Source organism: Dreissena polymorpha, chromosome 7, assembly GCF_020536995.1.
Source record: "Dreissena polymorpha isolate Duluth1 chromosome 7, UMN_Dpol_1.0, whole genome shotgun sequence".
In the NCBI taxonomy this organism is placed as follows: domain Eukaryota; kingdom Metazoa; phylum Mollusca; class Bivalvia; order Myida; family Dreissenidae; genus Dreissena; species Dreissena polymorpha.
The window spans coordinates 84436606-84458065 of NC_068361.1; the positions used below are offsets into that span (position 1 = coordinate 84436606).

General features: G+C 34.9%; 2 protein-coding genes across 5 annotated transcripts in view; both read left to right on the forward strand.

The window, feature by feature from the left end:
* LOC127837734 (ecotropic viral integration site 5 ortholog-like) overlaps positions 1-21460 on the forward strand; it is a 310389-nt gene that overhangs the window by 200767 nt on the left and 88162 nt on the right. The gene's annotated exons all lie outside the window — the stretch shown is intronic.
* On the forward strand, positions 8743-17645 carry LOC127837741 (N(G),N(G)-dimethylarginine dimethylaminohydrolase 1-like). The gene is made up of 5 exons (XM_052365058.1): positions 8743-9148; positions 10910-11012; positions 11655-11854; positions 13496-13627; positions 15451-17645. Exons 1-5 carry the CDS (start codon positions 8849-8851, stop codon positions 15631-15633), a joined length of 918 nt encoding a protein of 305 aa, XP_052221018.1. The 5' UTR covers positions 8743-8848; the 3' UTR covers positions 15634-17645.

The window sequence follows — 21460 nt, forward strand, 5'->3', positions numbered from 1 at the left end:
AGCCCTGCAAAGATTAATGATCCATTAACACTCCAAATTAACAAATTCTTTGTTAAATAAAGTAAACCCATAAACAATCGGTGTGCCTTATAGCAATAGCCAAAATTTCAACGCTAGACATGGTCTGGTAAGATTGATATAACAATATTTTTGTTGGAAAATATATTACATTTGAATTTCCCTTAATGATATCCGAACATTTACAAGGGAACAGGAGATGGCCTGTGTGGGAAGCATGACCTAGTTCTCATGAATAATAATTATGTTATTAATTAGGGGAGCTTCTGCAAAGATGTTCTCCTCCTCGTGATTCAGAAGAAGAAAAAGAGTGTTCAAAAATGAAAGTATGTGGGGCAATAAATAACAGAATGGCATTGCATCACGGAATGATTGGGGTTTTCCCATGATTTGGAAGTTGCCAGTTGTGATCTATTGTAATAGCGCGCTGACCTAATAGAAAGCACAGGCAAGTGCCCTCCAAATAAATGCAAACCGAATTAATCTGGTCCTGACTCGAGATCATACGTAAAACAAAACAAGATGACAAACCTCAAACGATTTTTAGATGCTCAAAAAGTTGCAGAATGTTTGAATTTTAAGGTTTTAATACCAATATTATTTGTTTTAGGGTCTTCCTATTGTAATAAACCTTTTTATGCCATTTTTTGTTGTTGGAAGTTTTTATATAGCATAATAGTATAGGCCAGTGTTTATGGATTAAACTTAAACTGTGTATATTCAATCTGCCATTGGGACTTCTTGGACCAAATGCACAACATGGTGATAAGTCATTATCTAATTCATTATGTCATCCTGTCCCCACCTATGTTTCAAGTACAGAAAATGCCAGTGACTTTGAAATGAATATGCACACTGGCTGTAAAATGAAAAGATCATATCAGCTTGCACAGGAAAACTTAGTTAACTGACCACTGTAGTATGACTGAAATACACTTTAAATAGGCTAAGAATACAAAACAAATGTAAATCATATTTTTAAACAGAGCCCTCTTTTTATGGAAACGTAACTGTTTTATTTTTAATCTTAGGTCACCTTTTAGATTCCTGACAGAACTTAGCAGGGACCTTTACAAACAAATATTTCCGGAGGTCCCTGAAATTATTAATTGTGCTAAAAATTGATATCATATAATGTGATAAAAAATAAATGTCATTATTTCTATTCACAATAACAAATGATTTGTAATAGCAAACTATAAATAAACAAGAGCACCACATAACAGGTGCCAACGCTCGGCTGCGGATGCAGTTTTGAATAAATGAAAGCTTTCAGATTTTCTTTTGATTTTTTGAGAGGTCACAGTGACCTTTGACCTAGTGAACACAAAATGGGTGTGGCGTGTAGAACTCATCAAGGTGCATGTACATGTGAAGTTTCATAGTTGTAGGTGGAATCACCTTGTCATGATAGTAGAGCAAAATGTAAAGGTTTTAGCACGAAGAGGGCCATACGACAAGCTGGCTATGACAAAACCTCAGGTTTTCTCTGAATACAGCTAAGCTCAAAATGATGGTATCTTATTAATACACAGGGGCTTAGCTAGCATTTTTTAGTTGACGGCCCGGATATGATACATAAAAAAAGGGTCCGGGGGTCCTCCCCCTGAAATTTTTTTAATCCTTTAACGCCTGTCGTGAGATTTAACGCATATCTAGACAAATAATAAAATAAGAAAATATAAGACTTCGGCCTGTTTTTCTTTGATATTTTACTGTTTTATCTCATGGTCAGAGAACTAAATTTTACTGTATTATCGTTGTACCAGAAAACTAAATTTTAAAACAATATGGAACAGAGAAACATTTAAAAGTGTAACACTCGCCTTATTCACAAGTCAAACCATGGGAATTCTTTTCAATAATACTGTCTGCATGTCTTTAACGGCACCGTAACGTGTTGAGTGTAAACTTACTTATGCTCGATTGGTCATTGTTGACTCGGGTACTACTTACATTTACCCCGGGTTATCTTAAGTATACTTACATGTATCCCGGGTACGGTAAATATACTTAATCGTACCCGGTCGATATTAGACTGTACCCGAGTTGGATTCCCGTCCAAAATCCGATGTTGTAAAACGCGCTACCGATTATCTTAAACAAACTTCTCTTTTACAAAAAACTGCATCAACATGCTTTTTGAGTACGAGTTACGATAATAAAGAGGCCATTTTACAGAAAAATTACATAAATGTGAATATAATTAATTTTAAAAAAAATAGCCGACAACGACCGATTTAGCGTTAAATTTCCTGGGTACTTTTTAGTATATTTACCGTACCCGGGGTACATGTAAGTATACTTAGAGTACACGGGGTACATGTAAGTAGTACCCGAGCCGACAATGACCAATCGAGCCTTACTTATAGTCGATCCATTACACTAATTGTTCTAACAAGTACATCCATTACATGAAATCAATATTTCTACACTTAACTTAGGCAAATGTGTTGATGATTTCACGTGAAAAGAAGCTTACTAGAATCTATGCACATAGAAAGAAGTAGATTTGATAATTGAAAAAAATGTCTTTTGAACACGACCAGAATCCATTGTCTGAGGATTATGTCAATATGAAATGCAGATTTCTGACACCTCATCCCCCGTCAGGGTCAGCATTTTAATGCGTTTTTCGAAGTTAAAGCATTTTCATTTTTTCATGTTTCAAAAAAAGAAGTGTAGGCCCGGGTCCGCTGTGCCTAATAGCAAAGATTGTTCAACCTTTCAGGAAATTCGATCAGCAAGGAACAAACATCCAGCTTTAGATACAAATTCACAGATATTCATGAACTTTTAACTGATAAAGTTGTCGATTTACTGTTCATCTCAGAAACAAAATTAGATGACACTTTTGTAGACTCTTTATTTCAAGTAATAGTTATAAACTACAACGAGAGGACAGAAACATTCACGGAGGAGGCATTGCTGCATTTATCAGGTCAGAAATACCAGCCCGTAGAAGAAAAGACTTGGAAAAAGATTCAATCGAGAACATTTGCTTTGAGGTAATTTTAAACAAAACAAAATGGATTATTTCTTGTGTGTATAGACCACCAAACTGTAAGGAAAACTTGTTCTTTGAAAATTTAATCTCATGTGTAGACAACATTTTATCTAAATTTGATAATTTTATGTTAATTGGAGATCTAAATTTTGATCTGTTACAAGTTTCCAAAGCTAAACCTTTACAAGATTTTATTGAACTTTTCTTATTTTAAAAATTTGATTACATCTGCTACATGTTTTATGAAAAACTGTTCTCCATCTTTACTAGATGTTATTATCACTAATAACAAAAAGCTCTGTATGAGAACATTAAATTTTGCGACAGGTATAAGTGACTGTCACAATATGATCTGTACGGTCATAAATAATTCTACCCAAAAAAAATCAGTACAAAAGTTTTAAAAATTTTGATATAGAATCTTTTAATAATGATTTATCAACTATTTTTATTCCAGATTCATCAACTTTACAAAATACAAATGCAGACATAAATACTGTTTACAGCAATTTTGAATCTAAAGTTACTGAAATAATAGATAAGCATGCTCCTACTAAGCAAATGTATAAAAAAGCCAACCAATTACCTTACATGAATAGAGATCTTAGGAAAGCCAACCAAATACCTTACATGAATAGAGATCTTAGGAAAGCAATATATAATAAGAAAATGTACTATAACAAATATCTTCATTGTAGAAACTCTATAAACTGGGAAAAGTATAGAAAATGTAGAAACCTTGAAAATAAATTGAAGAAAATTTCAGTTAATAATTACTTTCAAGAAAGATGTTTAGGTGGATGTAAGTCTTCTGATTTTTGGAGTACAATTAAGCCTTATATGTCTAAAAAATGTCTGGCTGAAAAACCCAAAATTATACTAAATGAAAATGATAAAATGATTTCAGATGATCAGGATGTTTCGGAAATTTTTAATGACTTTTTTACAACTGTTGCAAATGATATTGGTAAAGATTATGTTTTTGACCCAAACAACCACCCAAGCTAAAATAAAATCAAAGAAAGAAAATTTACCCCAGAAAATTTTAACTTCGAACATACAAACTAAAATAAGTAAAATCATAGACAAATTTAATATCAAAAAAGCTACAGGAGTTGACAAAATTTCTGTTAAACTTCTAAAACTTGGTAAACCAGCATTTGTTGAGCCCATTACAAATTTGGTAAATTTTTCAATTACTACTTCATGTTTTCCAGATAACCTAAAACTGGCTCAAGTCACTCCTCTATACAAGAAAAATGATGCTTTACTAAAAGCTAATTTTAGACCTGTAAGCATTTTACCTATTCCATCTAAGATTTTTGAAAAAGTCCTATCTGAACAACTAACTGATTATTTCGAAACTATTTTTGACAATTATTTATGTGCTTTTAGAAAAGGCTATGGGTGCCAAACCACTTTACTAAGATTGTTGGAGGACTGGAGGAAGGCTCTGGATAATAATGAATATATTGTCGCTATTTTAATGGATTTATCAAAAGCGTTTGACTGATTTCCGCATGATATACTTTTATCAAAATAAAATTAATATGGATTATCAGAGCCTGCCACCAGCCTCCTACAATCTTACCTAACAAACAGAAAACAACAAATTAAGGTTGGAAATATTGTAAGTTCTTGGGCTGGCATAGGCAAAGGTGTACCACAAGGTTCCATTCTAGGGCCCCTTCTTTTCAATGTATTTATAAACATTTTCTACTTTATTCAGAAAAGCTCACTATATAATTATGCTGATGACAATACCTTATCTTTTCATTCACCAGATTTTAATGAAGTTATTAAAGTTCTACAAAATGAAAGTAACATCCTTATCGACTGGTTTAGGATTAATAAAATGCAAGCCAATCCAGATAAATTTCAGGCCATAGCAGTAGGCAAAAAATCTTTTAGTAAAAACCCCATATTCAAAATTGGAGACAGCAGCATAACATGTGATGAAACAGTAAAACTTCTTGGTATTGATATTGATTATAAACTAAATTTCGAAGATCATATTGGGAATATTTGTAAAAAAGCGGGTAGGCAATTAAATATCCTTTAAAGAATAGGTAAACATCTAAATAAGCTAAATAAATTGACAGTTTTTCATACTTTTATATTATCCAATTTCAATTTTTGCTCAATGGCCTGGCATTTCTGTTCTAAAAACAATACAAAGAAAATGGAAAGACTGCAAGAAAGGGCACTTAGATTTGTTTACAATGATTTGTCTTCATCTTACCATGATTTGCTTCAAAAAGTTAAAATTCCATCTCTTTATATTAAAAGAATGCGTAGTATGGCTATTGAAACCTACAAAATTCTTAACGGGCTTGCGCCTGTAGTACTAACTAACTTAGTTGTAACAAGAAATATCTTTAAAAAAGATATACGGCGTTGATTGTGGTCGATGTTTATGAACGATCAAAAGTTATCTCTATGAGATAAAAAGTAGCGGATGCCTTTTTTTCTGCGCAGTTCTTAGCTACATCACAAGCAAATCAATTACGGGGTGTTGCGCCAGATTTCGTGGCTTATTTTGCTTTATGTGATATTATTACTCAGATATCTATATTTACAGAACAGAAAAACACAAGAAACATGAAAATAAACGAGTGCATATAGGTCAGCCGGCAATACTCGAATCTTATTTAATTGCATAATTATAGTATAGTGAATTATTGTGCTCATGCTTAATAAACTGGTCTAAATGGATAAATATTTCTAATTAATTTTATCAAAATTGGTCCTTATCATGCAAATGTTGAAAACATATTAAAAATCGATGATTGACATACCACAATAATATCGCCGAATATCTTTATTTAGTATCTTTCTGATCAAAACAGACTTCAAGTGCACAAAGTTTACGAGACGGCGTTTATATAAAGATTTCTGCAACTGACCGCAAACTGACCTTGATACCTTGCGGATTGGAATGCAATGCATTAAAGTTAGGTAACAATTCTGCTGCTGAAACGACGGCTTGTTTACGCCAACTGTACACGACCAATGCAACAGTTGTGTCTAAAATATTGATATATCGACAAAGCGACTAAACGAACTTTTTACTCCATCAGACAAAAATAGCATAGATTCCAATTTTTTCCTTCAATGAAAAGATCGCAACCCCTTCTGCGAACTCCGGTGATGAACTGTATATAAACTCTGACTTTCACACACTGGCCGCGAATTGACCCGAAACCTCGCGGGTTGAAATGCAATGCAAGTAAGTACTAAATGTGAGAATATAGCCTTTAGTATAAACGCTTTTGCGCTGGTAATTCTCTGAAAATAAAAGGTGAACGCACAAACTGTATTTATGTCGAAAATTGATTGTAAAACTGTTCTATCTATTGAGCCTTTCCATTAGAGATAAAATTGTTTCATGCAGTAAAACAGTGTTACAAAGACGCGGATATGTTTCCAATGTTCTGGTGTTATACTCAAATCAGCCAATGGAATCAATCGTGATACATCGGCTATCTCGGATTCCTCCGTAAGATTGATTTATGAAATAAATCGTCTGCTGATCCAGAGTGCCAATGGAATAAATGAAGTGTATTCATTCGTACCTAGCCGCGGGAAATTTTATTTGAATATTATTGGACACTTACAAAGGTCAAGTCAGGGTGAAAAGCTGGCTTAATACAGCTTACGCCGAAAAAGAAATTCGTCAATAAATTTTAGATATTCAAATATTTTTACAGATTCCTAGAGTAAAGACTTCAACCTATGGTAAGCAGTCTTTCATGTATGCTGCCCGTGTGCTGTGGAATTCCCTCCCAGAAGAATTTAGAGCCAACATAAATTATAATCAATTCAAAAATCTTATTCAGTCTTGGAATGGAAATTTCTGTAAATGTTCTTCTTGTTCCTGGGACAGGGCCACAGCACAAGTACAGCATACTGCAAAATAAGTAGTTTCTAGTTTCTGTGCCCTTCTCTTTCATGCTTATTGTGCTTATTTTTGTGCTTTTTGCGCTCTTTTTGTGCTTTTTGTATTGCATGTTCAACATTACCCTGTTGAGTTCTATTGTCTAAATATTCTGTACTGCTTGTTATTTGTGCTGAAATGCTTAGGCCTATATGCATTGTGCTTTTTTTTGTACCCATCTATGTGTATACATGTATGCATTAATGTTGTATGTTTAGAGCCAGTTGAATGACACCAGTCAAATGAACATTATTCACTTTTCATTACTATTTTTTATTTGTTACGTAATCTGTTTACCTAAATTCTAATACTACCCAAAGCTTGCCTTGCTTGTCTGTCTTTATGTGCTTAATGCCAGTCAATGAACATTTTACCATGAACATTTTTCACTATTATTTTGTTTGGTATGAAATCTGCTTTTACCTTAAATCTATAACTACCTTCGGTCTGCTGTGATTGTCAGTTTTTATATGGGCTTATATGTACTTGCTGTGCTTGTCAGTTTTATATGTGCTTATATGTACTTGCTGTGCTGTGCTTGTCAGTTTGTATATGCTTATGTGTACTTGTCAGTTATTTTATTATGTGCTTTTATGTACTTGCTGTGCTTGTCAGTTTTATATGGGCTTATATGTACTTGCTGTGCTTGTCAGTTTTATATGTGCTTATATGTACTTGCTGTGCTGTGCTTGTCAGTTTGTATATGCTTATGTGTACTTGTCAGTTTTTTATGTACTTATGTGTACTTGCTGTGCTTGTCAGATTTATATTTGCTTTTGTGTACTTGCAACCTTTTATTTGTGAGGAAGCTGCTGACCAGTTCAATTCGAATCTGTTTTGATTTGATACCTCGTCTTTACCCACTTTCTAAGCTCATTTTGTGTTTCGTTTCTTCTTAGTCTTTAAACTCACAATTTGTACGGCAGTTTTTTTATTTTTTTATTTTTTAGATCTACTTATAGATCAAGATCAGCGGCTCTGCACAATATTTCTTTAAATAGTATGAAAACTATTAGAATGCAATACTGTTATTTCATTAAAGGGGCCTTTTCACAGATTTTGGCATTTTTTAACTTTTTCATTAAATGCTTTATATCGATAAATGTAAACATTGGATCGTAAAAGCTCCAGTAAAAAATCAAGAATAAAATTAAAAAAAGGAAAAGAACATTGCCCGGACCAGGTTTCGAACCAGTGACCCCTGGAGTCCTGCCAATGTCCTGAAGTAAAAACGCTTTAACCTACTGAGCTAGTCCGCCGAGTACACATGCTGAACGTATTTTATACCTTATATAAGCAATCTTCGTAGTTTCACAAAATTTAACGACAAAAACAGAACTCTCCAAATTATTCAATCGTTTCGCGTTGCAACGCTTTATAATTTTTAGGTTTTAAAATCGTCAAAAGATGCATATAATGGCTCTATTAGACCATGGTAGATGTTCAGTATTACTGTTTCCTCACAAATATCATAACTAAAACGAAAATTTGCGAATCTGAAACAACTTTTTTCAATTTTGTCAATTTACCAAAGCGTGAAAAGATCCCTTTAACTTATTAGCATGCATATCATATCTATTAACTTAATTTTGCTATATTTTATTTCCATATTGTAGCTGTTTTATACTTGTTGCATTTATAAACATGTTTATATAGTCGGTTCAAAAGCCTTAATGGCTTATGTTGTCTATTTATGTCTTGCCGACTCAAAATAAATCTTATCTATCTATCTATCAGCTACGCCAATGATACTCGGCCGTTCGACCGGTGACCAGTTTGGCTAAAGCAATTTCCACGACACAAATGTTTTGTACGCGATTACTCACTTCCTGTTTTGCTTCCGGGCAAATATTTTTTTCAAACTAAACAAGCCTTTAGAATAGAAAATGACCATGACCATGACCAATACCATGAAATCATCCGCGTTCTCCTACAACTACGCGATTATATGTCGCGTACCCCGAAGTTTCGCAGATCGCGGAGTTACTTCGAATCCAATTGATTACCAACGGGCGAGGGACGAACAGGCACAGCTTGTGGATGTTCTTAGAAAATGTTCGCTAAACATCATCGAGCTTGAGGACGATGAAGATTACAAAGACTGCTGTTGCGTGGAGGACTGTGCAGTCATCATAGGCGGCACTGCGCTCATAACCCGCCCTGGTCTGAAAGTCCGACAAGGGGAGGTGAGAATGATAAACAAATTGTTGAAAAGTCACAAGTGATTTTTGGGTGATTGACGTTTCGTGCCACTGATATTTGTGTAGGGAGGGATAGGATGTTTCGTCCCACTGATACAACATAGGCAAACAGGTGTGAATAGTATTGTATATGTGGGAAGAATAACGCAAACCTTTCACACCTTTGATTGTCACCTGGCGCTGTTATTTCAAGATTATTTTTTCAGGATAAATGTATTCTTTACATGCATTTCAAGCAATGTCAGGATTTAAAAAAAATACATAAAAAGAATGTATTTCAATTTAAGATTTATTTTTATTTTACATTTTTATACGCCTGTTTTTAAAAACGGGACGTATTAAAGTTTCACCCTTGGCGGGCGGCATCCACAGCAGTGTATGCTCTCTAATTCAAATAGTTTTCATCCGATCTTCACCAAACTTGGTCAGAAGTTGTGTCTAGACAATATCTAGATCAAGTTCGAATATGGGTCATGCAGGGTCAAAAACTAGGTCATGGGGTCACTTAGTGCATTTCAAGGATTAAGCATGGTGTCCGCTCTCTAATTGAAGTAGTTTTCACCCGATCTTTGGTCAGAAGTTGTGTCTAGATGATATGTAGGTCAAGTTCAAATATGAGTCATGCCGGGTCAAAAACGAGGTCACGATGTCACTTAGTGGATTTCAAGCATTTAGCATGGTGTCCGCTCTCTAATTGAAGTAGTTTTCATCTGATCTTCATCGAATTTAGTCATATGTTACGTCTAAATGATATCTAGGTCAAGTTCAAATATGGGTCATGCCGGGTCAATAACTAGGTCTCGAGGTCACTTAGTGCATTTCAAGCATTGAGCATGGTGTCCAAAACCTTCGAACGGGCGTATCTTGTGACAGTTTGGCACTCTTGTTTAATAATACATTAACAATATTGAGATTGAATATATAAATATTTTAAAACATTTTAAAATAAATTGACAATATTTAAAATACAGGGAACAAAAGAAATGCCACAAGAAATATTAGATTTTTTAAAGATTTATTTTACATTTTTTATATTAAACATAAACAATTTCGAATGCGAATACATAAATATATTAGAACATACTGCTGGAGACCATCCAATGACGAATACCAATAATCAACAAATAGACGAATAATTCCCTATTCACCAGGGCTCAACCTATGTTCAAATTTGAGGGAAGTGACTTCTCAATCAGCTAAAATTAGGTTAAAGTGATGAAACTTAAAGTAGAAGTGGTTTGTATTAAGTGTTAAAACAACTCTTCACTTGTTTTAAATTATACCCCTCATTACACCATGCCCATTATCATTAATCAGAAACAACACACATTGCAGGCTTATGGGGACAACATTAACAAATAAAAACACACAAATTTCAGAGTTAATGTTGTGTTATTGATGTATTTATCTGAGTTTATTTAATATACTTAACACTTAATCTGCATGGGTGAAAGTTTTCCGGGTTAAACAGGAATTCCAGTTTTTGGATCGACGCAGATGCCATTTTTCCAAATCACGTAAATCCGTTTAGAAAATTTTAGGGGGTTGGGGGAAGGTAATCTATTAATGAGACAAGTAATTCAATAAAAACCGCCTGCAATGTATTATAATAAAGCAGATCTGCGGTTTGTTTACAGCTGTCGGACTGCGAGATGTCTGCTTCGATACCACACTGTACGAATTGGAATAACCATAAAGCTATAAATAGAAATTCATTTTTATTTTCTTAATCATTTTATTTTCTAGACAAAAGAAATCAGAAGAGTTCTAAAAAATGACCTCAAACTAAGAATTCAAGAGATCAATGATGGCTCAGCAACACTTGATGGTGGCGATGTGCTATTTACAGGTATGGAATATAAACTGAATGTTCAGATATGGTCTTATGATACAGAATCCATGTACAACAACAGTCTTCGCATTTAATATGGTAACTGCTCTCAGCTTATGGCAAAGCATGCATGAATGTAAATCTTAGATTCTAATACAAGATGTCTTGACTTTCATTGTATTTTATGCGCCCACGAAGAAGGAAGCATTAAGTCTTGCACTTTTCTTTTTAGCTGTATCTTTGTCCCAATGATTGTGTTTTGCACTTCCTTGAACCCTGGACGGACCTCAATCAAACTTTCACAATTAAAATGACCTTACTGTCTAGATGATTATATAGGAAGATATGTAATGCTGCTATTTTTTTGGCAGAATAATGGCCTTTTGTGTGTTTTTCCACTATAGATTGTAATTAATAGTAACCAAAGCTTGTGTTTTAAACTTCTCTTTACCTACTGGGTGGATCTGACTCAAACATTCTCAGTTGAATAACCTTAATTTATGTGTATATTATTATAACTGTAAAGAAGGGTTGCAATGATTTAAAGGCGGAAATGAAGAATTAAAGTATATATAATAACTAACCATCACCTTTCACTGCATACTAAATTTGCTTATTTTCATTTTTATGAACATCATTCTGAATAAACTGATATTACAGGCAAAGAAATCTTTGTTGGCATTGGTAAAAACACGAATGAACAGGGTGCCCAGGCGGTGGCAGAGGCGTTCCCAGAGTACGTAGTGGTGCCCCTGTATATGGAGAAGACCAAGGCCCTCCACTTGAAGAGTCTCTGCAGCATGGCGGGCAGGCAGGTGATCGCTATCAGCAGCTCACAGTGCGGCATGGAGATATACAAGGTACGAGAGGGGGAACATTCTGGGTAGGAAACTTGAAGCTAGATTCTGTGTGAGAAGAATCACTGCACTGAAGTTACTTGTTGATCATTTTCATTTCAAGGAAAGAAATGGTAATTTTTCTGGGTAGGTTATGTTTAAAGCTAGATGATGTGCCTCTAGTTTGTTAGCAGTTTAATTGCTGTCCCTCTGGATTAATCAACTCAAAACTGTAAGTATTTAAGGCAAGATTCAGCTACAGATCAGGGATGCTGCAGTGTGCTCTGCTTTAGTTTTGTGTTTGCATTAATTGTTTTAGTTCTTGTAGTCTCATGAACTCATGATCACATATTGTTGTAATAATAATATTAAAATTCAATTTTGGCTTTAATTGCACTGTGTTTAAACATTCTCAAGAACATACACATAAGAAACAATACAGTTGGATTGTGATCAATCTTCATTAATATGAACAAAATTGTCAAATTTCAATTGTATAATAGAAAACAAAGTACAAACGGTAAGCATTAAAAATGATTTAAATAAAAAATAAACAAGAGTTATACCAAATTTATCAATAATGAACAAATTCCCAGCCAGCCTTTGATGGTTCATGGCGCCTCGTGACTCAAAATTTTATGTAGTCAAATTTTTGTTTTTTTGTCCTTATTTTTTATTATATTGGGTTATTTTTGGGTCATTATGAAGAAAAACGTGGAAAAAATATAGCCAAATGGAAATTTTCTCCACCCTTATTTGCTTTTTTGTAGCCATTTGTTGATTTAGGGAATGGCAGAGTAAGGCCTGCTGTTTATTATCCCCCACCATAGGTGGAGTGATATTGTTTTGGCCTTGTCCATCCATCCGGCCGGCGGCACTTTTGTGTCGGGAGCGCTCCCATCAGGGTTTTTTTTCCACATTTTGGGAAGATAGCCCATGGCTTTTGAGTTGGGAATTTTATCGGCATTTTCATGAAATTGGGAAAATAAATTCATTAGCCTTTTTATTCCAAACGAAAAGTCCACTGATTAGGGAAATACGAAATTTGATATAACTCTTTATAATCATTCAAATTAAAAGAACAAAATCATATTATACTTTGTTAGATGTAATTGAATGAAAATTGAGATAAAATAAGCATTAGAAACTTCTTTCTAAAAAAAAAATATTTTTTTGGGGGGGGGATTGGTAATTTTTTGCCACATTTTGGGAAAAAAAGTATACTTTTTGGGATTGGGAACATAGCCGAATTTCGGCTATAAAATCTGGCCAAAAAAAATCTGGCCATATCTTGGAAGTGCTTTGGCTGATTTCATTGAAACTTGGTATGAGTATATATGGATAAGAGGATGATGCACGCCAAATGGCATTGTACACCATCGGATAATAACGGAGTTATGGCCCTTTGTACCTTGAAAAAATGCTTTTTTGTGTGTATGGAGACATATCTTGGAAGTGCTTTGACGGATTTCATTGAAACTTGGTATGAGTATATATATGGATAAGAGGATGATGCACGTTGGTGTTGTCCATCCGTCAAGAAAACTTTTGTGTCCAGAAGTATAATGGCTGGGATATCAATTCAACGAATTTGCTTGTTTTAGTTATATAAGATTGAACAAGAATGATAATATTCTTAGCCTATGATGCTTAATTTGTTAACAGCAAATCAAGATGCAGGCCCAGTTCAGCTATGAGCTGTTGAAGCTTGACTCGGACGCTGCGGCTAACATGATCTACGTAAACGGCCACCTGATTCACAGGACCAGGGACGAGATACCGGACGTCTGCTGGAGTGTAAGAACTAATTTTTTAACCCAGTCCCACTCAGGAAAAGTGAAAATGGCTATATGCAGACAGCATAAAACTAGAACAGCCTGCAAGTTACTCGCAGGCTATTCAGGTTTTATGCTGTTATCTGCTTATCAGTATGTTAAGGTTTAAAATGAAGCTTTTAAAACTTGAATGTTTGGATTAATTTGATTTTCTGAGGGACTACAAAGGGTTCAACATGCATATCTGAGCTGTAGAGGATTAAATTGCTTTTTAAATGGGCATTTAAACAAAGTCTCTTACTTTGAGTGTGGCATATAACCAGGGATTTTTGGTATTGTTTGGTCTTGGTGGGTAAAACTTGGAAACCCAGATGTTACTAGGCAACAATGGACAATATTGGGAAAAGCAGAAATTTCACATATGTATAGGGCATCATTAGTATGAGTTAGTGCATTATTAACACATGTAGATCTGAAGACTGACCTGACCTAGGGGACACTTGGCATAAGCTGTCAGTCTAAATACCCCTGACCTAGGGGACACATGGCATAAGCTGTCAGTCTAGATACCCCTGACCTAGGGGACACATGGCATAAGCTGTCAGTCTAGATACCCCAGACCTAGGGGACATATGGCATAAGCTGTCAGTCTAGATACCCCTGACCTAGGGGACACATGGCATAAGCTGTCAGTCTAGATACCCCAGACCTAGGGGACATATGGCATAAGCTGTCAGTCTAGATACCCCTGACCTAGGGGACACATGGCATAAGCTGTCAGTCTAGATACCCCTGACCTAGGGGACACATGGCATAAGCTGTCAGTCTAGATACCCCTGACCTAGGGGACACATGGCATAAGCTGTCAGTCTAGATACCCCTGACCTAGGGGACACATGGCATAAGCTGTCAGTCTAGATACCCCTGACCTAGGGGACACATGGCATAAGCTGTCAGTCTAGATACCCCTGACCTAGGGGACACATGGCATAAGCTGTCAGTCTAGATACCCCTGACCTAGGGGATGCATGGCATAAGCTGTCAGTCTAGATACCCCTGACCTAGGGGACACATGGCATAAGCTGTCAGTCTAGATACCCCTGACCTAGGGGACACATGGCATAAGCTGTCAGTCTAGATACCCCTGATCTAGGGGACACATGGCATAAGCTGTCAGTCTAGATACCCCTGACCTAGGGGACACATGGCATAAGCTGTCAGTCTAGATACCCCTGACCTAGGGGGACACATGGCATAAGCTGTCAGTCTAGATACTCCTGATCTAGGGGACACGTGGCATAAGCTGTCAGTCTAGATACCCCTGACCTAGGGGACACATGGCATAAGCTGTCAGTCTAGATACCCCTGATCTAGGGGACACATGGCATAAGCTGTCAGTCTAGATACCCCTGATCTAGGGGACACATGGCATAAGCTGACAGTCTAGATACCCCTGACCTAGGGGACACATGGCATAAGCTGTCAGTCTAGATACCCCTGACAATAATCAGTCATTTTTACACCCGTATGAAACATTCACCTGCCATGTGTGACCCGGGGCCTGTATATTTCACAAGCAATGTCATTTTTTACGCTGTTCAGAAACCACAAGGCAGTCGTCCAGAGGTATAAAAACTAAACTATCAAATCAATCAGCATTGTTTGTCTTGCACCCTTGACATCATGGCGTCTTATGTACTGGTAAATAATCTGACTGTGGTATAACCTTCGATATTATAATCATGGCCTGAACATAATCTGAGAGAAAACAAATACTAGGGTGCTGAAAAATTTTAGAAATTTTCCGGCAGATCACATTCAAACATTATTGTTTCATTTCCGCAGGTGCTAGATGAGAAGATTCTCAATCCGCGCCATCACACGAGCATCACAGAGCTGGAGAAGGCACGCGTTACCCTGTCCAGTCTGGTGCTTCTCATTCACAAGGAGAAGCGCGCGCGGAAACTCGTGTCCAACCTCCAGGACCAGGACATGGACCGCTACGCCACCATCAAGACTCTCAAATAAGGACACTGTATGGAAGTCTTGAGTAATATTAGAGCCTCATTCTGGGAAAATAGGGCTTAATACATGTGGGATAAGTGTCATCCCAGATAAGCCTGTGCAGTCAGCACAGGCTAATCGGGGATGACATTTTCCGGTTCAATTGTATTTTTCTTGTAAAAGAATTCTCTTCTTAGCCAAAATCCAGTTGTGATGTATAGCGTTGTCACTGACTGCACAGGCTAATCTTAGATGACTCTTTTCGCACGTGCATAAAGCCCAGTTATCTCAGAACGGGGCTCTTTATTGTCATGCGACCATGTGAAACAAACTTATTAAATATCTGAATAACAAAGACGGTAGACTGTACATTAAAAACAATGTTTTCATTATTCCACCAAGGCTGTCAAGTGTGTGTAAAATGACTGAAGGATGCAGACTGTGTGTATAAAACAAAACTGTTGTCATTCATATTTGTCGTTTTCTGACAAAACTGGTCATAATGCATGTGCGTAAAGTGTCGTCCCAGATTAGCCTGTGCAGTCCGCACAGGCCAATCAAGGACGACACTTTCCGCTTAAACTTTATTATCGGTAAGAAGGGACTTCCTTCAAACTAAAAATACCATAAAAGCGGAAAGTGTCGTCCCAGATTAGCCTGTGTGGACTGCACAGGCTAATCTGGGACGACACTTTACGCACATGAATTAAGCCCAGTTTTCTCAGAACACAACACATATTGTAAACAAGACACTCAAATTAGTTGAGAATTCAATTCAAGACACAGACCGAATATTTAGAATAATATAATTATCATGTGATCCTATGTAAACGAAAATCATTTAGCTGAATAACAAATAACTAAAGACTTACACTGTATATTTAGAGTGTCACTTTCAAATAACTAAATAACAAAGGACTTGTGTTGTTTTGTACATAATTATTTCTATTCATTTGTTGTGAAATAACAAGTTGTGAAGCTGGTAATTGTTTGGTGTGATTTTTTGCAAACTTGTTCTTGTACGATTATGTAAAGTTAAGATTTTGTATACAAATAAATGTTTTTTTGTGAATCATGTACTTAGAAAAATCTTTTCTTTTTTTTACTATGTGGAGTTGAACACCCCTATTTCAGGTTACTGCAACTGTACAAAAAAAAAAAAAGTGATGTTCTGTTGTACTTTTTATGAAATTCCTTATTCGGTTTTATCATACAATAATTATATATAATTTGTAAATGTATATGCTGCTTAATAAATTATATTTTAGAGATGTTAAAAAGCAAGAAACCCTGCAATTATTTGGTTTTGTAGCTTATATTTTGAAATAAAAGCTTTAGAAATAGCGGTGCTTAACTGTTATTTCTTGTAAATTATAGTGATAACTTTAATTCACTTGTAGTTGTTTTGTTTTCATAGTAAGTTTGTTGTGTATACAAGCAGGTCAGGTTTGTGAACAGTATTGTAGCTACATTTGAAAAGGGTAGGGTGCTACGTTATAAAAAATATTTTGAATTAAAAAAGTGAAGTAAAATTAATAGATGAGGTGGTTTTAAGAAAGCATTTGAGGTATTAAAAAAAAACTTAATGATGTGTGCGAAAACATTCATTATTGACTAGAAAATTATGTTCAATTTTTTTTTGAGAATTTATGTTCTAATATTGATTTGGTCCTAATAATAATAATGGACTGTTTTTGACTTTTGGAGGACAACAGTATATGTATTTAAAGTTCATGTTGAAATCACTGTAATTTACTTTAATTCAGACTACTTTCCATAGTCATATATTGCGTAGCATGTACCCATGTGCCTTTTTAACTGTGCCAAGCAACATATTAAATATTGTACTCTTTGTGGATATTTACAATTGCTTTGTCAGGGATTTGCTTGCTTTAACAGGAACTTAAAATTTATATTTTAAACTTATTGCATGCATACAAGATACATTTCCTTTGACACTTCCTACCAGGCTCCATATTTATAAAGCATGTAGGGGAAAACTTGTGAGAAATCCTTAATAAAGTTTAACACCTTAAGTTACTGACTTAAAATGTTTAAATCCAGTAAATGCTTCTGAAATTGTGTTTTTTGTACCCTACCGGTGAAACCAGGGGGGACTTATGGTTTGCGCTCTGTCTGTCAGTCTGTCCGTCACACTATTTTGGATCCTGCAATAACTTTAAAAGTTCTTCATATTTTTTTCATGAAACTTAAAATATGGATAGATGGCAATATGGAGATTATGCATGTCATTTCATTTTGTTCCTACATTAATAATTATGGAGATTATGCATGTCATTTCATTTTGTTCCTACATCAATAATTATGGTTGCTATGGTAACGAATATAATTTAAAAAATCTGACAATGATGGAGTTTCACCGGTGGAGGACCATATTGCTTGGCAATCTCTTGTTTATTGTTGTATTTTTTAGCCGGATTTTTTTCGAAAAAATCTCGGCTTATAGATTGATGTTGTCGGGCGGGCGGGGGGGGGCGGGCGGGCGGGCGGGGTGGCGGCGTGCTCGAAAATGTTAAAGTTCTTATTTCATGGTATAACTTTGGTATGCTTGGACCTAGAGTCTTCAAACTTGACATGAAGGTTGGCCAGGATTAACAGATGACCACTGGTCATTTCAAGGTCATTCATTTGAAGGTCAAGGTCACTGTGACCTTCAATATAAAAAATGTTAAAGTTCTTATAACTTTGGTATGCTTGGACCTAGAGTCTTGAAACTTGACATGAAGGTTGGCCATAACTAGTTAGTAACCACTGGTCATTTCAAGGTCATTCATTTGAAGGTCAAGGTCACTGTGACCTTGAATGTAAAAATGTTAAAGTTCTTATTTCATGGTATAACTTTGGTATGCTTGGACCTAGAGTCTTCAAACTTGACATGAAGGTTGGCCAGGATTAACAGATGACCACTGGTCATTTCAAGGTCATTCATTTGAAGGTGAAGGTCACTGTGACCTTCAATATAAAAATGTTAAAGTTGTTATAACTTTGGTATGCTTGGACCTAGAGTCTTGAAACTTGACATGAAGGTTGGCCAGAACTAGTAAGTAACCACTGGACATTTCAAGGTCATTCATTTGAAGGTCAAGGTCACTGTGACCTTGAATGTAAAAATGTTAAAGTTGTTATAACTTTGGTATGCTTGGACCTAGAGTCTTGAAACTTGACATGAAGGTTGGCCAGAACTAGTAAGTAACCACTGGACATTTCAAGGTCATTCATTTGAAGGTATCTTACTAATTTGCTAATAAAAAAATTGAGATCAAACTTTCCTAATTGTCAATTCAAGTTCATATTTGTGACCTTAAATGTTATTGTTGTTCATGTATATGCATGCATTCAAAACATAACACAAGGTTTGCTCATGCCTTGAAAAGTACTTACATTTCATTTTGACCTTTGAACAATATTTCAGTAATTTAAGTATTGCATTGACAAAAACACGAAAGGTACTTTCCTGTCATTTAAATCAAAAATCCGGCTTCAATGCGGTCATCTCCGACCGCGGAACTCTTGTTTAAACAGGTTTCACAACGAAATGTGGTCTGAAATTAAACTTAAGCACAACTTAAGTTAAGGCTTCAATTAAGAGTTTTGTGAATACCTGGGCCCTGGGTGGGTAACGTACACTGTAAAATGAACAATCAGGTTAATTTAAGTTAGTATGAGATTATTACAATGCTACTTCTGGCATTCAAATATTTATCAGGCTTTTTTTCTATACATTTCTATGTACAAGTAGTGTTAACATGTTCAAGTAAAGTATTGTAATACTGAAAACAGGTGAAGATACATTTATACACGAAGTAGTCATTTCATTAACTTAAAATTCTAATTCATATTTGTTTCATATACATTGTTATTGCATGTATGCATTAGCCATTTGCATGTATTCCTATTTCTTATACACTACATTTCACATGTATTTTATGGGATTGCCAATGATCATTTCAACAAGCATATTACTTATACTTTTGGAATTGAAAACAATATGTGTTGCACATTTGTACATGTAATTTAGCTTGCTTTGTTAAACTTTTTTATCTTAGGCTTTTCAGACACTTGCCATAACTGTTTAAAGATGTTTCACTTCTTGTGTGCAATTAAGGATGTTAGTTGTCAGGGCTTCGCTTTTGTACTGTCTAGAAAGTTTGAAATACTGTACATGTCAAGAAATGAATCTCGTATTCTGTTTGCATCTAATTGTTTAAAAGGAACAAAAGTATTTAACTGTAAGGTTGTGATTTACAATAAAGAAGTTTCATAAATGACATATACATCAATATACAACAAGTAAAAAAATGTTGACTTAGAAACGGTTCTTGAAAGTTACTAAAGTTACTAGCTATCAACAGGTAAAGTTGCCTTGTAATCTGCTCAATATGGTATTACATGTATATAATAGAGAAAGGTCTAAAGTAAAACAGTAGGGTGCTTGGCCCTGCTCCTGTTTAATATTTTTGATTGTCAAATATTCAATGCCAAATGAACACACTATATTAAAAATTCTTAATTTAAATATGAGACAAAGACATTCTTTGGATTGAGTAGTTAATTAGAAAATGTCAAAAGACAGATCTAACAACCCTGTCCCTTTTTATAAGAAGCAACCTGTTTCTTTCATGATAAGAGATCTTTTCCTAAATACAACCTCCATACAGAATAATTGGAATATGTAAGATCTGTTACATACATGTATGTATCTTGTCAAGTGAAATCAGAACTACCAGTATATACAAATTATGTAAGTGCTGTTATTGTTCATTTGAAACCATTGAATACTCTACATTTTAAACTACAAAAAACACTGTATGATGTTAATACCGATAAAGTAATTTATTAAATATTGCTCAATTAATGTTTCCATAAATGTTAACAGTTGTGGGTTCTTGCCATTTTAAGTTTGTAATTGTTTTTCACTTATGCTTTATATAATTCGGTGATAAGTGTGACATTTTATATTCAGTGTTGTGCACTTTACATTCCCACACCTTTCAAGAAATAACAATATATATACTATTTAATGTTTTGCTTTACATTGTTTTCTGTTTGTGATATTTGCGATAAGAAATTGAGTCAAGCATGTTTGTTTTGCAAATCTATTGTACACTATGCCTTTCTGTGTAACACAGCCATTACAATTCACACACAGCCATTACAATTGTTCTACTTTTCAAAAAAAAAATAGATTTGTTCTTTTAGCCATTGTTTCATTAGCTTCATTTTCTATGACCAATCATATTAGATAATATTGATGTAATTAAACAACTTGCATTTATTACAATTTCTTGAGAAAAGAAGATTTCATTTTTTAATAAACACACGTGATAAAAAAATATGACATGATCATTTCACACCCAATTTTATTGAACTGTCCAGGAAATAAGTAAATAGTTCAAGAGCCTTTCTTTTTTATGTTTTTTTTTAACTGGTTCAATAAAATAAATATTAAATGACATTTGTATCAGATCAAATATGTTCTTGATGGACCACCTGTTTGGATTCACTTAGTGTACCTGGGGCAGAATTGCAGAAACGCTTGGAGTAAAATCCTATACTTAAATCACCTTTTTCCCTATCTCTTTGCTTCTTAGTCAAATGCTCTTGTTCTAATTATGTATTAATGATAACTATTTTATGCTGTGAACTTAAGTGATTTATTGATTAACTGAATAATTTATAAAATTAATTAAAAAAGTAATTGGATAATAAATTGTTGATGTACATGTACTGGTAGAGTTAATACATTTTAAGATAAACTTACAAGGTTTATGGAAAATGGAAGCAGACATCCACGTTGAGAACACATTCCAGGTATTATTGTTTTCATATC

Excerpts from the sequence above, each read along its gene's own strand:
- LOC127837741 (XM_052365058.1), top strand. The coding sequence starts at position 8,849 with ATGACCATGACCATGACCAATACCATGAAATCATCCGCGTTCTCCTAC. Across the intron at positions 9,149-10,909 it reads TGAAAGTCCGACAAGGGGAG|ACAAAAGAAATCAGAAGAGT; the intron begins GTGAGAATGATA and ends TTTATTTTCTAG. Across the intron at positions 11,855-13,495 it reads GCGGCATGGAGATATACAAG|CAAATCAAGATGCAGGCCCA; the intron begins GTACGAGAGGGG and ends ATTTGTTAACAG.